Raw genomic sequence first — 13,993 nt, forward strand, 5'->3', positions numbered from 1 at the left:
CATGGTTTACCAATTGTTGGCTTAATTTACCCATCCATTAAAATGGCTTAAAACCCAGCAGATTATTCAGCTGTTTTCTTAAACTATTAATCAGTTTCCATGGATGTCCACAGGCCCGCATGACTCATGGGCTGCCCATGGCCTTCAGACCAATCTAGGACATGAATGAGATTTCATACTGTTCTGCCGTGCTCTGCTGATAGGTTACTTAAAAGGCAGGTTTTGCTCATTAGAAATTGATAAGAAATAGTGTTTATTATTTCAGGACAGAAAAACAGAGCCTGAAGCTTCCATACCATTCTTCTTCATTAATCTGTCTGTTTTCTGGTGGTGACAACATGTGTCATTCAAATATCTCAGTTGCCTGCCTAAAAACTCACCTCGTCTAACAGTCTCATCCCTGTAGTTTCCGTGGTTGCCATGGTTACAGAGCCACAGCTGCAATCTGGACAATCATGAACTCCAAACGGCAGCAGCAGCAACCAGCCTCTTCAGTCTGAGAAGACAAGTCTTTCTACAACTTTTTTTTTTTTTTTAAACCCGACTGGAGGTTGAAAAATGTAGAGACATATTGACCTAAAATAGGGCCATATTAGTTGCCACCGCACCATGTTTCATCTGCTGTATAATTACAAATAGAAACATATCAGTCATATTGACATGAATGTGAAAGCTGTCGACCATTTTGGGTAACTGTCAGTAAGTTCAACTCTAGTTTCCCATCTGTTCAAATTTATTTGGCTACCAGCTATTCTAAGACATCATTTACTGGATTGTTTCAATGCTAAATAAATCCTCTGAATTTGGTAATCATGGTGCCAAGAGCCAATTTTACAATTTGGATTTTTGGATGATGGACTTTCCTTCAAAGCTCACGTTGGCGTAGCTTGCTAACCCATCATCATTACTCCTGTTTGTCAGTGTCGGAAAAACCACCAACAAAGCATTAAGTTTTTCTTCTTGTTATAGTGTAAAAGAGAACACTGGCTGATTTGTCAAATAAGACACAGGGACTAGTATTTGCACTAAGCACTTCTATGTATTGGAGAGGATGTGATCTGTCTATGTTGTATTGATGTATTCAGTTACATAGGAATTGCTCACCCATGATTCTGTCATTATACTGCTTTTACAGCATTAACCACCTCTCTGTGCTTATTACCTTAATATATCACATAACTTGCCGTGCAACCAAATGGAATATTTTGTCAGGAAACATCTGTACAGTAGCAGTCATGTTTGTTGTCAGTGCCAGATTCCTGTCATTATTTCAAGGAGTGCTGCACACAAAGAAAACAAGGTATAATGGTGGTATGAATAGTGAAAGCCCGTGCACATGGTATCAGTGTGATGGAGACATCTACCTGTCCTACAGTAGGTAATGTCAGCGTATTATTTCCATTCATTTACCTCTCTGGCTGTTTGTTTTATGTGTGGCCCCTCTTTACACCTGCATCCATTCATTTACCCATTTAACAAGGACAACATTGATTGAGAGAGGTGGAGAAAGGGCCGATTCGATTTCAAGGGACAGAATTGGATTTGATAGTGGGGGCATAATAGCTTTCATGGGCTTTTACGGCACTGAATAGCTTAGCTGCAGCTGCCTTGATGGAATTGAGGTGTAATTCTGAGAAGGATCCCAGGGATGGCAGGAGCACAAACATCCTGTTCCATATTGTCCTGGCCCACAGAGCTCTCTGTGATTTACCCATAGGAGGCGAGCACAGGACACCATGTGAGGCTGAGACCTAGCTTCAAACTGAAAAAATATAAATACAATGTCATGCTTTCACAATTTCAAAGATCTGTGTTTCCAAAGCTGCTCTTAGATCGATGAGCTGCCATGACAAACAATAGTCGTGAACTGGGCCGGGCATCCTCCAAACTGAAAGGAAATGAAAGGGGGCAACCTCCCGTGAATTGTCGTTAAAGGTGGTGGCACATGGTGCCAGCACAAAGGCTGTTTTTGTGTGGCCCAAAATCAGGGCCTTGTGACTGAGATAAGATGTATTCAGACTTCACAGCAACAATTTGGGTAATCAGTGCCCCCCCCTAATTCCTCTCCACTTGTTCCGTTCTGATTTCATTCATCTGCAAATTGCTTTGAGGAGACCAGTTTTGCTCAAATGTGGGATGAATTGAGCTCTGTGTATACATGCCTTTCTGCAATATGTTTGGTTTTTGATGGATGGTGAATTCAAAACACTGTCCACTGAGCAATCTTCTTTAAATTTGCTGTCATAGAAGTAGTTGTTGTTGCTGTTATACTGTTTTGAAAAAATGAGCTTGAATGTGTTTTTCACTGCTAAATTGCTTCTCCAACTGAAAACCGCTTTGTCTTTGTTTCTGCAAGAACACTGATTGTTCATTTCAATGCTGCTTTTCTTAAAGAAACACATAGCAATGTGAAATAACCAAGGTGTTACTCTGCAGGTGCCACTGCTGATGCTCAGCCTGACGCCCTGCCCTCTGTGCAGGGCACCCTGCCGCACTTCATCCAGGAGCCAGAGGATGCCTACATTGTCAAAAGCAATCCCATCAAGCTGCGCTGTCGAGCTGCACCTGCCTTGCAGATCTTCTTCAAATGTAACGGGGAATGGGTGCACCAGAATGAGCACTTCTCCCACGAATATAAGGACGTCAACACTGGTAAGATAACGTTTTGTGACCACCTTCTAGAATACCCTATGTTAAAAGGCAAAACACTCTTTCCTGGTGAATAGCAGATGTAAATGGAAACTGTTGGATCTTAAATCTGAAGGCGCATTTGGGTTTTTGTGTGGAACGATAGGTTAGCTAGTTAATTACTTCAGCATTCAAATAGTCTGCCTGACTGCGCAGGGAGCAGCTGCACACAAACCCCATGCCAGGTTGTGGTGACAGATGGATTCAAATTGTACATAGTGTGTGTCGAATGTGTTTCAAAGAACGTCAGACAATTATACAAAACCCATGCATTCATAAATGATAATTATTCACAAAAATACATCCTGAAAAAGCTCAAATCAAATATCCAATTACCTTTGTTCATGTGAAAGTGTAGCAACATATCAAAGAGCTTTCATGCCTTTACATGTACTGCAGTTTGGATGTAAACATTAAAGCTGGCTCTAACCCCATATTCATGACATAACTGTAACTTGGATCCATTTTGCTAAACTGCAAAATTTGTGTCAGCTTCCAAAAGATCAGTTTGACTGAAACGTCACTGAGGAAAACTGATAATTATAGTTTTTTTTTTAACACTAATACAAATTTTTATCAACACATATTAGGTGCCAAATTAGCAATGGATTATGTACCAGTAGATGGTTAATGCCATGAATGATACAGTATGTTGTTATGTTCCTGGCAGCTTGTCAATATAATTCTGAAACTTGACCTTTTTTGGAAAAAATTCTGTCGAATAGGAAAGTAGCTTGGCATGTAGTCTTGTCATGCAGTCTTGTCAATATCACAGATAAATTGTTCACTTGATGTTTTGGAGCTCTAAGTTTTCCCTTGTTTATTGAAAACAAAAAAGAGTAAATGTATTATTTTTAGGGTTAATGCAATAATCACCAGTAAGATGAGAAATGAGATTTGCATTTAGCAGTCAAATACAATTACATATCTTGACAAGTCTTATCTTTGGAAAATACACATCACATGTTAGAGGATCCATTAATGTAGTGTTCGCCTCTGCATGGTGACAACTTCAGGTCTTGACCGCAGCTACTTAGACTGACCGTCAAGAAGAATATCAGTGTTGCCCCAGATGGTTTAATCCTAAAAGCCAACAAAGGAGCAGCTTCAGTAATCACAGCAGGGTCAAGCAATATGTGCAGTATGGGCTTATTTTAAGCTCCTGCAGCGCTAGATGGAGGGGTATATACTGCACCACATCAGCACAATTTCAGCGAGTTTCACATGAGTCGTCACTCACAGAAATGGAGAGGACAGATTTTCAAATGCTTTTCTGTTATGATCACATACTCTAAAATAGTGTTGCACCAATGGTCCCCGTCCCCCCCCACATTCCCCTGACAGCAGCTCAATCAAAAAGTTGGTTGCACATTTGATTATCCAGTTATTAAATATCATGTTTGAATTAATATTTAATTTTACAACGCCTTGCTTAGAGTTCAATGGGTAGATGTTATGGGTCACACTGCCGTACAGAGCGTACCGTGAAAAATGTTTCATAAGCGTGGGTGAAGGGTAGAAAGTTTCATCAAATTCTAGGATGAAACACTGATATAACTTTAATTTGCCATGGAAATAGAAAAGAATTTAACAATACTGACATATTTCACTGTAAAATACTCATACTTGTTTAAAAAGTCAAAACTCTTACCATGGTGATGATTTGCCCATGTGTTACAATAATCAAAGTAAAACTTCAAGGAAAAATCCCTCATAGTTATAAAAAGCGCTTTGATTAAATTGCTTCTAAACTCTACAGGTTCATGAAAATGTGTGACATGACCTTCATTGGATCTCTCATCCCACTCCTCCTACAACACAAACAGAAAAATCTTTCGTATGAAATGAGCAAATACACTGCCTGGCCAAAAAGAAAGTCGCCACCAAAGAAGAAGGTCACACACTATAATAATAATAATAATAATAATAATAATAATAATATTTCGTTGGACTACCTTTAGCTTTGATTATAGCACACATTCGCTGTGGTATTGTTTCAGTAAGCTTCTGCAATGTCACAAGATTTCTTTCCATCCAGTGTTGCATTAATTTTTCACCAAGATCTTGTATTGATGATGGGAGAGTCTGACCACTGTGCAAAGCCTTCTCCAGCACATCCCAAAGATTCTCAATGGGGTTAAGGTCTGGACTCTGTGGTGGCCAATCCATGTGTGAAAATGATGTATCATGCTCCCTGAACCACTCTTTCACAATTTGAGCCTGATGAATCCTGACATTGTCATCTTGGAATATGCCCGTGCCATCAGGGAAGAAAAAATCCATTGATGGAATAACCTGGTCATTCAGTATATTCAGGTAGTCAGCTGACCTCATTCTTTGGACACATAATGTTGCTGAACCTAGACCTGAGCAACTGCAGCAACCCCAGATCATAGCACTGCCCCCACAGGCTTGTACAGTAGGCACTAGGCATGATGGGTGCATCACTTCATCTGGCTCTCTTCTTATCCTGATGTGCCCATCACTCTGGAACAGGGTAAATCTGGACTCATCAGACCACATGACCTCCTTCCACTGCTCCAGAGTCCAATCTTTATGCTTATGCTACAGCTGTTCAATCCCAATCCCTTGAATTCTCTTCGTATTGTGCGTGTGGAAATGCTCTTACTTTCACTATTAAACATAGCCCTGAGTTCTATTATTTTTCTTCGATTTGATTTCAACGGTTAAGTGATTAGCGATCACGATCAATCAGGATTTTTTTTCCAACCACATTTCTTCCTCGAAGACGATGGTTCCTCACTATCGTTCCAGTTTTTAATAATGCGTTGCACAGTTCTTAACCCAATTTTAGTAGTTTCTTCAATCTCCTTAGATATTTTCTTTGCTTGATGCATGCCAATCATTTGACCCTTCTCAAACAGACTAACATCTTTTCTACGACCTCAGGATGTGTCTTTAGACATGGTTGTTTAAGAAATGAGAAGCTATTCATTGCATCAGTTGGGGTTAAAGAACTTGTTGTCAGCTGAAAGATAATCACCCATGCAGTAATTATGCAATAGGAGGCTTGTACCTTTTTGCTTAGTTAAATCCACGTAGTGACTTATTTTTGGCCAGGCAGTATATGTTCTAACTTGGATAGATTTTTTGTTTTTATGGGACCCCAGCCTTAATAAAAAGAAGCTGATTGAGAAATACTGATGTACATTACGTCAGGGATTCCCAAAGTGTGGTTAAATGTTTGTTGTCATTTGAGCATGATTAAACATGGCGCCTTTAATATGGCTATAAAAAAAGCTTGTTGCGTTAATTTTTTTTCTTTTTTATGGTGTGGGGGATTGGGGATGCGTCAACCCGGTTGGGACATAGAAAGGGGGGGCCCGGCCAAAAGTTTGGGAACTGCTGCACTAGGTGAAGGAAAACACAATCTTAATCAGATTGATTGCCATGTATGCTCAAACATACAAAGGATTTGCTTAGTTATGAATTACTTTTTCACAAAACTAATGTTGTACATCCTGCATATGGCTTTGCTTTTGTCTAACTCTTTTCTGTCACCATGCTTTTTAAATCCAAAATGTCGCCACACATCAAATTTCAGTTCCTGGAGGTGCACTTAAAGTTGTAGCTTCTGTATTGTTTTGGATTTCTCTCACACATGGACTTAGCAATGTACAACCACCCTCACAAGGTTATTTAGCAAGAAGAAGCAGGAAATGGCGTATATTTTTAAAATCCATTTGAGGATTTTATTGATTAATATCCCCTCTTTCAATGAAAATTGATTTGAATTAGAAAATCTATTTTCTAAAACCCAGCCCGAATAAGTAAGAGTAAGAAATAACAATACAAAACAATATAAAACTGTACATTTTACAATGGCTATATAAAAAGTCTGTTTTTAAATGGCAAAACTAAAGGAAGGTGTGTGCTGCATCCAGTTAACATCAAATCATATTGTATTATTTGATTTCATATGAGTATCAGATATAAATCTAATCAGGTTAAAATCTAGGTACAGAGACATGTTAATGTCAGGTGAAGATGGGTCTATGATATAAAACCAATGCACTAAAGGGACATTTCATATTACATTAAGGATGTGTAGCGAAGAGATGTGATTCATAGTTTGCTTCAGTCTCATTTTTTTTCTCCCTACCTAGTCTCAAACCAAACAGGATTCACTGGGTACCATTTCTTTCCTTACGTAAAACACCAATGGTTTTATAGGCAGGTAATAGGAGCTGCCCTGTGGTTTTGGAATTGGAATGAGATCTCAGACACAAATTCCTTTCATTCTGCTGTTGCTTTTTTCTCAAGTGATGGAACAAGTTTGTTCTGCTTCCACTTTTATTTTCCAACTTACTTTATACAGCCTTGAAACAGCATGGTTGTCTCTTCAACACTGGAACCATTTCCATATCACTGAATTAATATGACTACCTTTCTTTCTTATTTCTATCATTGTCTGTTGCTGCTGCCAGTGTATTTGACTAGCAAAGCTCACACAGGCAGGCGTCTCTAAGGGAACTGAGACTCTGTCCTGTGAGTGTAGTTTACTTGTCACGGTTAGTCACACTCAGCCTGTGGAAACAGCTGCATAATGTCTGCTGTAGCTCTGGAGGGAACCATCTAGTCTTTGAAAAAAATGACTTTGATAATGTCATCAGGGTTACCTCGACCAGCGTTTGGAGACTAACCTAATTAAAACAGTTGGATTTGACAACAGTTTGATGTGGAAGTTAAGGCATTCTAATTAAACGCTACCAATTTGTATTATGCCAAATTAGGATCCATTGCTTTAGGTTGCTGCAGTGAGCAACAATGTCACAGGTTAGGAATTTGCTCAAGGCCATGGACATGGAGGGAAGGGAACCTGTGACCTAACGGTCCCAAAGCTGCTCCTTTAACCACCATACCACAGCTCCCTCTGACATTTAAAAGTCAGAAAATCTCTGCCTCTGCTGCTTTGGTTTTGAACATTTGTTTTTTAATATGCCTTTTGTGAGCCAGTGCAATTCTAAATCGCTGGAGCATTCCTTGAGCATGTCTTTTCCTCTCTTTATTCGCCTCGGGAGAGCACCTGCCTTATTGGCCTGTTGTTCTTGTTATTAGGGACATTAAATGTTATGCTGTGAAAATTAAGGGTTTCTTTAGAAACATCAATAAAGCTAAACACCCTAAATGGTGTTGCAACGATTTTAATCATGGGTTAAAAGCCTAAATTGCACATCTTTGTTGTAATTATGTTTATTCACTTGGTTTATGCACCAGTTGCACCATGTCTACCTTTGCTTTCATGTTCAGAAATTAAATGGAAGTGTCTATGTTTTGACCATGAACCTTAGGTGGATCGTCAGGCTAAACTAGTCTAGGGTTAGGGTTAGAATGTGTGAATACTTTTTAAACATGATCCAAAGCAATACATGTTCAGCTGTGTTTCATATGAGCTGCTGGCTGAGGTTATGATTTAAGTGTGAAGGAAGCAGTGGCATGTCATGCCAATTAAGTCCCATTAGTTTTTGTCAGGTGGAAGCATGTTGATTAGAGGACCTGACTGAGACCTCCTGAAGTGATTTCTTGCAAACAGCAAAGCCAATGTGACACCTCTGCTGAAATGCTCTGTGATTAGAGCATGTGAGAGAGCCATCTTTCTTGTATTCATGAAAGTCCCTCCACAGGAAAGAGGCTTTAATTGCTTCTGGAAGTTCATTACAGTGTGATTGCTGTGCTGTGAAATTGTTGTTAGCTTGATAATGGCAAAATAAAATTTGTAACTTTAGTTGTTCGCTGTTCTGTGTGCCGAGGAAAAAGTACAAGGGAAAGTTCACTTGGTGGTATTTGCCAGCTAACTTCATAATCCACATCTGCATCCGGCAGGAGGGAAGCTAATCAGTGGATCTGACAGATAAGAGCATGACACTATAGTGAAAGCATGCTATGCTTCAAGGCTGCTGCATGCAGGTGCAGTGTTAACAAAAGGCTAGAGTAAAATCTGAAATTTCTTGTGCTAGAATCAAAGTGAGTGGCAAGTACAACAAAAAATCTGTATTCATAAGCAGTAAGCATTTGCTTTGTTCAGTATAATCAGGGGGGTTTGCTGTTTTACATAGGCTGGCATGACTTTCATTTAGTTATCACTGCAGTAAGGCTGAATAAAGTGTGTAGTGTGACTTAACACATATTTAATAAAGTTCCCAACGTGTCAACCCTGTTTTCAGGACTAACCCTGCTAGCATGCTATAGCTTGTGCATTGCCAAAAATTATGTGTGGAACTCATGCTCTAAAATGTTTCTTTACACAGAACATAGACATAAATAGGCTTCTGACAGTAGCTGTTAAGAACACAAGGCACTGAACATTGTGTACTGAACAGTTAAGGATACAAGACAAGGGCCCTCAAAATTACACTAGGTCTGCAGAACTTAATGCTGACAAAATCTCTGAAAGAAAGAATACATCTGCAGTTTTTACAAAGAATTGCCAATTTACACCTCCAGCAGAATCCCACGCAACATGAACCTAAATTATTTTGTTATTTTTCAGTTTCTTTTGTATTTTGCATTATTTTGTCATAGGCCACCTTCCAAACTCCAATCTAAGCCTCACCTCTAAAGGAATTGAACGCTCTTAAGAAGCAACAAATTGCAGCACATGAGGCAAGTGAAACTGTGAAGCAAAAAAAATAATAATTGTGGACTGCAATAGCAAAACAGTTAGCTCAAAGACACTAAAAGAAACTTGAAGGGTGTTGTATTTCCAACATTGTGAGAATTTCAATTTACTGCTTGCAGCTTTTATTCCCTTGTCAGTATAATTGCTTTGAGCTGCTTTACAGACACGTTGTATTGTCATTTGCTGAATTATATCTTAACATGTTTTATAGAAGATAATTTCATGCCCATCTCAAACTTTACCTACTTAAACATGACCAGTTTGACAGACAACTCAATCTCTCTGGTACCACAATAGCAACCATGCGCATAAGTATAACAATCTGATTAAATCCATTAATAACAAGTCCACTAAACCAATTCTCTGAGCTGTTTACTTGGGGACAGTTCTATTAATATTCCTGTTTCCATGCTCTAGAAGACAGTGTGATTAATGGCCGAGTTTCCTCCTTCACAGCATCATGCATTTCCCTCCAGTACTCAACCCCAAACCTGATCGTTCTGTCGAGATGCCACCATGATACCCTTGTGGCTATCTTTGTGCAAACACCGTAATTAAAATGTGCTTTGAGTCGGTCTTTTTCAACAAAGACTGAAAGACAAGCCCATCTGTAAATGGACTCTATAGCACCACAAAATACACAAGAAGAGTTTAGTCTCAGAAGTCAGTTGCAGTAGTGTTAAACATGGACTAATTAAACAAATGCTTTGTGTAAAGTCATTGGAGGCATTTGAATATGTTTAAGCAGGGAAAGCGCATTTCTTATTAACAACAGTGGGAATGACTCCATCCATTTAGGCTTACCAGTTCCAAAGAGTGATTTTGCGTGTCCTGTCTTAATGCAGCATTTCATGGAACTACACCTGTGCTTTTCCTCTTATGAGAGTATATGTTCTGAAACATGTTGAGGTTTACAGTCATTAGAAGAGATCCGCGGATTCCACTTGTTGTCTGAACTACAAACTTGTTGATAAAAAGTACTAATATTAGAACTGCTATGTTATTTTTAAGTGCTAACAATTAGGGCTGCAACTAATGACTATTTTGATAGTCAACTAGTCATTGACTAATGTAACAACTAGTCGAATAGTCAGATTATGTACTGCACAAAAAACAGCGGCTCTTATTTATTATATTTATTGTGTGGTAGGAGCAATAAACAAAAGAATTTCAGACAAAATGACATCATTACACTTTAAATTGTCATAATCCTACACACAAATAATATAGACGATTGTTGCTCCATCTGCACATACAGTAATAGGCTAGCTACTAATATGTGAACTAACTATTTTGCCAAGGTGAATCTGAATCTTCCAAAATGTGTGTTTGTACATAGCTGAGGTGGCCTCATGATAGGCTGGTTGTCCTGGCAACACATATCTTCCAGATAGGAGTAGGTTAATGTAGGTTTTTTTAATTTTTTTTTTCCATTTTCAAGAATCAAGAGTCGTTAGTTTCATTATGAGAACATAACGAAACATAAGACTCCTGGCATAAGAAGCACACATATAAATAGCATAACATTTAAATAAAACACTTACGAAAAATATAAAACAGAAATGTAAATAAAGTGCAGCTTAGTACAAGTCCCAGTCTATGAGATGTTGTGAGTGTGTAATTGTCATTTTGGTCCAACGTCTAACTGTGACTGTATCGCTAACACTTGCCTGCACACCTAACGCAAACTTAATGTAACGTTTCAGTAAAATGGTATCCGGTGTGGTTATATCGGAGCTTCCAGAGCAGCATTGAACTAAACAATGAACCAGATTAAAAGGTCAATGCTGACTGCTCCAAAGTAATCACTTAAACATTTACTCAAAACAGAGCATCACTTAAGAAATGCGATAAAGTGTTAGGTGTACCCTTCAGGTTTCTAGAAAGAAGCTAGCCTGAGTTTGTTTTTTAAAAACCACACGCATGACTGCTGGTGTACAGATACCATCATCAAATGCTGTGCAGTCACAGCAATAACTGAGGTTTTGAGGCATTCACTTGACCAAGCAGGGGGGGTGAGGAGAGCAGAACTAACACTGTCAAGACGCATATTGTAGTTAAAGGAACCTGATTACATCCTCTTGGTTAAAGGGGGAAATATAAAAATGCATGACTGATACTGATTACTGAGTGATTACAGTTGTTAGTGTGTGCAGCAACAATAAATTCAGGAATTTGTTTTAAATTAGAACATGAAATCTCATATTTGTCACACCAGTAGAATAGTAAATGTTGAAGCTAGGGAATCATAATGTGTTTCAGGTAGTGTCAGAGAGATTAACCTGTCCTAAAAGCTTGTGTTTTTCTAAGCTCAAGTTATTATGATGAGGTGACATCTCCACTGGAGTGCACCTGTGCATACATCCAGAAAGGTGAAATAGGCTTGAAAGAAAACTGCTTTTGAGCCTGGTGTTAAGTTACTGTTTTATACCAGAAATATGGATATTATTTGTATTATGTATGACACATTATATGTTCTGTATTTTCAAGTTAATTGTTTTGACATTTTGTTTTTCTTTTTTGTGTGGAAATACAATGCCATCTATATCACTGATAACCAGAATCCAAGCACATTTCATCTTTTTTTCCAAAGAATTTACGCCGATGTATGTTTGACATTTATGCTTGAAAATGACCATGAGTGGCTGATCGATTATCCAAATGATGGCAGACTGATTTTCTGTTCATCATTCTGGGCTCCAGGGCAGTAATACACCCAGTAAAACTGCCAAAAATCTCTGAAGAAGAACTGCCTGAGATAGACTTCTTATCCACTTTAATGACAGGGACGCACATTTTGAAAGACAGCCAGTCCATACAAAGACATCATGTCTTTTGAATGTCCGATATTCAAATAACAAATGACAATATCCTAAAATATCAAATAACATTCCAGTCCTGTCACGAAAAAAGGCACACATTTTGTCATAGTTTCTATCATCCGATATTAGTTTTAGCTTGTCACCAATTCGTCTTAAGTCAAAGAAAAAAATGTTCATTGACGAATATTTGTTCTTTGACATTTATTTGACTACAGCAAATTTTCACAAATTTTAATCACAAAAGTGTTTGTTTTTTTTTTCCAAGAAAGCTTTGAATTCTGCTATCTAGCACTTGGTCCACATAATTCTGAAATCTTCTGACTAATGTGTGTAACATACTGTAGATAGCTAGACACTGACTAGTTAATGCTGTTCCTTTCTTCCTCCATCAGTTATGCTCATTACAGATCATTTTAAAGAAGGAAAATTGATGCATATTTCATATTCATCTACTCAAATCAGACTTGGCTTGTTCATCAGAATTCCCACGTCTGTAAGTGCCTGCTGCCATCACTGCTCTTTACTGATTGACAGTCCTTCCACCTCCTCATTTTCTTAACCTTTTTCATTATCTATTCCACTTGACTATCTCCTATTCCCATTTCAGGGAGTGGAAAAATTACAAGCCATTTTACTTTAGCATACCCTGTCTCCGTGCACCGATTGGTTACCTCTTTACAGTCACCGCACTTAACTGCCTGCAGTGCTGCCAGGCCAAGTGAAAACTGCTTGCTATCTGCTGGTCCAAGTGGATTAGCAATTAGAAGAGCCTGAGGATGTCCTCGCTGTAGCCCCTGGCATCTGTGTGCCTTATATCAGTAGTAAACGCAAAAGCGCAGATAAGGACGGTCTTAACGGGAAGGCTTTGTCCTGGCTCAGTAATGGACAGCAACATTGTGTATTGGATTAGTCCAGCTAATCAGAGGAGGAGATCAGTGAAGAATTGGAATGTTATTGATTAGGACATGGGCCTTCAATGCCACCAGGAGCACCTGATACCATCTCTTATTTACCAACTAGCCTGATGAATCGCTAGGTGCTGATAAAGCTGACAATGCCCTTGAGTTCCCCAGAAGCAGGCACTAGGGGAGGACTGTGTACATCTGCAGCGCATGCTGTATAACACCAAAGGACAAGCAATCCTGCAAAGTGCGAGTATGAATATTGATTGCATTTTTTTATAGATTATTCTAGTCCCATCTATAAAAAAAGAAAAAAAAGAACAACAGCAGCAGCAGCTGTTTGCAGATTAAATTTGACCAAGTTCATTTGAATGTCACTTTGAAGCATGGAAGTTACAAAAAAAAAAAATAGAGGACACTCCCACCTTGTATATTCTGCTGGTATGATGGTAAACTTCAGGTTTGACTAGATAACTCCACTCCTATCTAGCTTCACCATTTTGGACCAACATTCAACAGTTATAGAGGAAGAAATCCATCACAGAGGAGCAAGAGATGCCTCTTCCTACCCCCACAGTAGCCTCACTGGACCAGAATGCAATTGAGCCACAAGGCAATTGGCATTTTGAGCAGAGGCCAAGCTTCAGACACACCCCAGTGTTCACAGACAGTTCGGCTCATGAGCAACAGCATGCTGTATTTATTTGGTCACAAAACCTTTGTAAGATTGAAGGCAACATGCTCACAAAGCGTTGTTGAAAGGCATTCTGCAAAATGAGGGGAAGCGAAGACACCTGGCACTTCATCTCTAACTACCCCTTAAATGCACTCAGCAGGATCACTGACTGTAATATATATGGATTAATGTAAGGGAAAGGGAGGGTGGATTTCTTTTTTTTAGGACTTGTCTGTGTAGATGAGACACAGAAGAAGATTTAGTT

General features: G+C 38.9%; 1 protein-coding gene across 1 annotated transcript in view; it reads left to right on the forward strand.

Annotated features, from left to right (window-relative positions):
* Positions 1-13,993, forward strand: part of unc5db (unc-5 netrin receptor Db) — a 186,965-nt gene that overhangs the window by 74,954 nt on the left and 98,018 nt on the right. The window contains exon 2 of the mRNA XM_084552202.1: positions 2,437-2,652. Within this exon, the coding sequence (XP_084408328.1) occupies positions 2,437-2,652 (216 nt within the window). The remainder of the gene's footprint in view (positions 1-2,436; positions 2,653-13,993) is intronic.

Source organism: Chelon labrosus (assembly GCF_963514085.1).
Source record: "Chelon labrosus genome assembly, chromosome: 9".
NCBI lineage: Eukaryota > Metazoa > Chordata > Actinopteri > Mugiliformes > Mugilidae > Chelon > Chelon labrosus.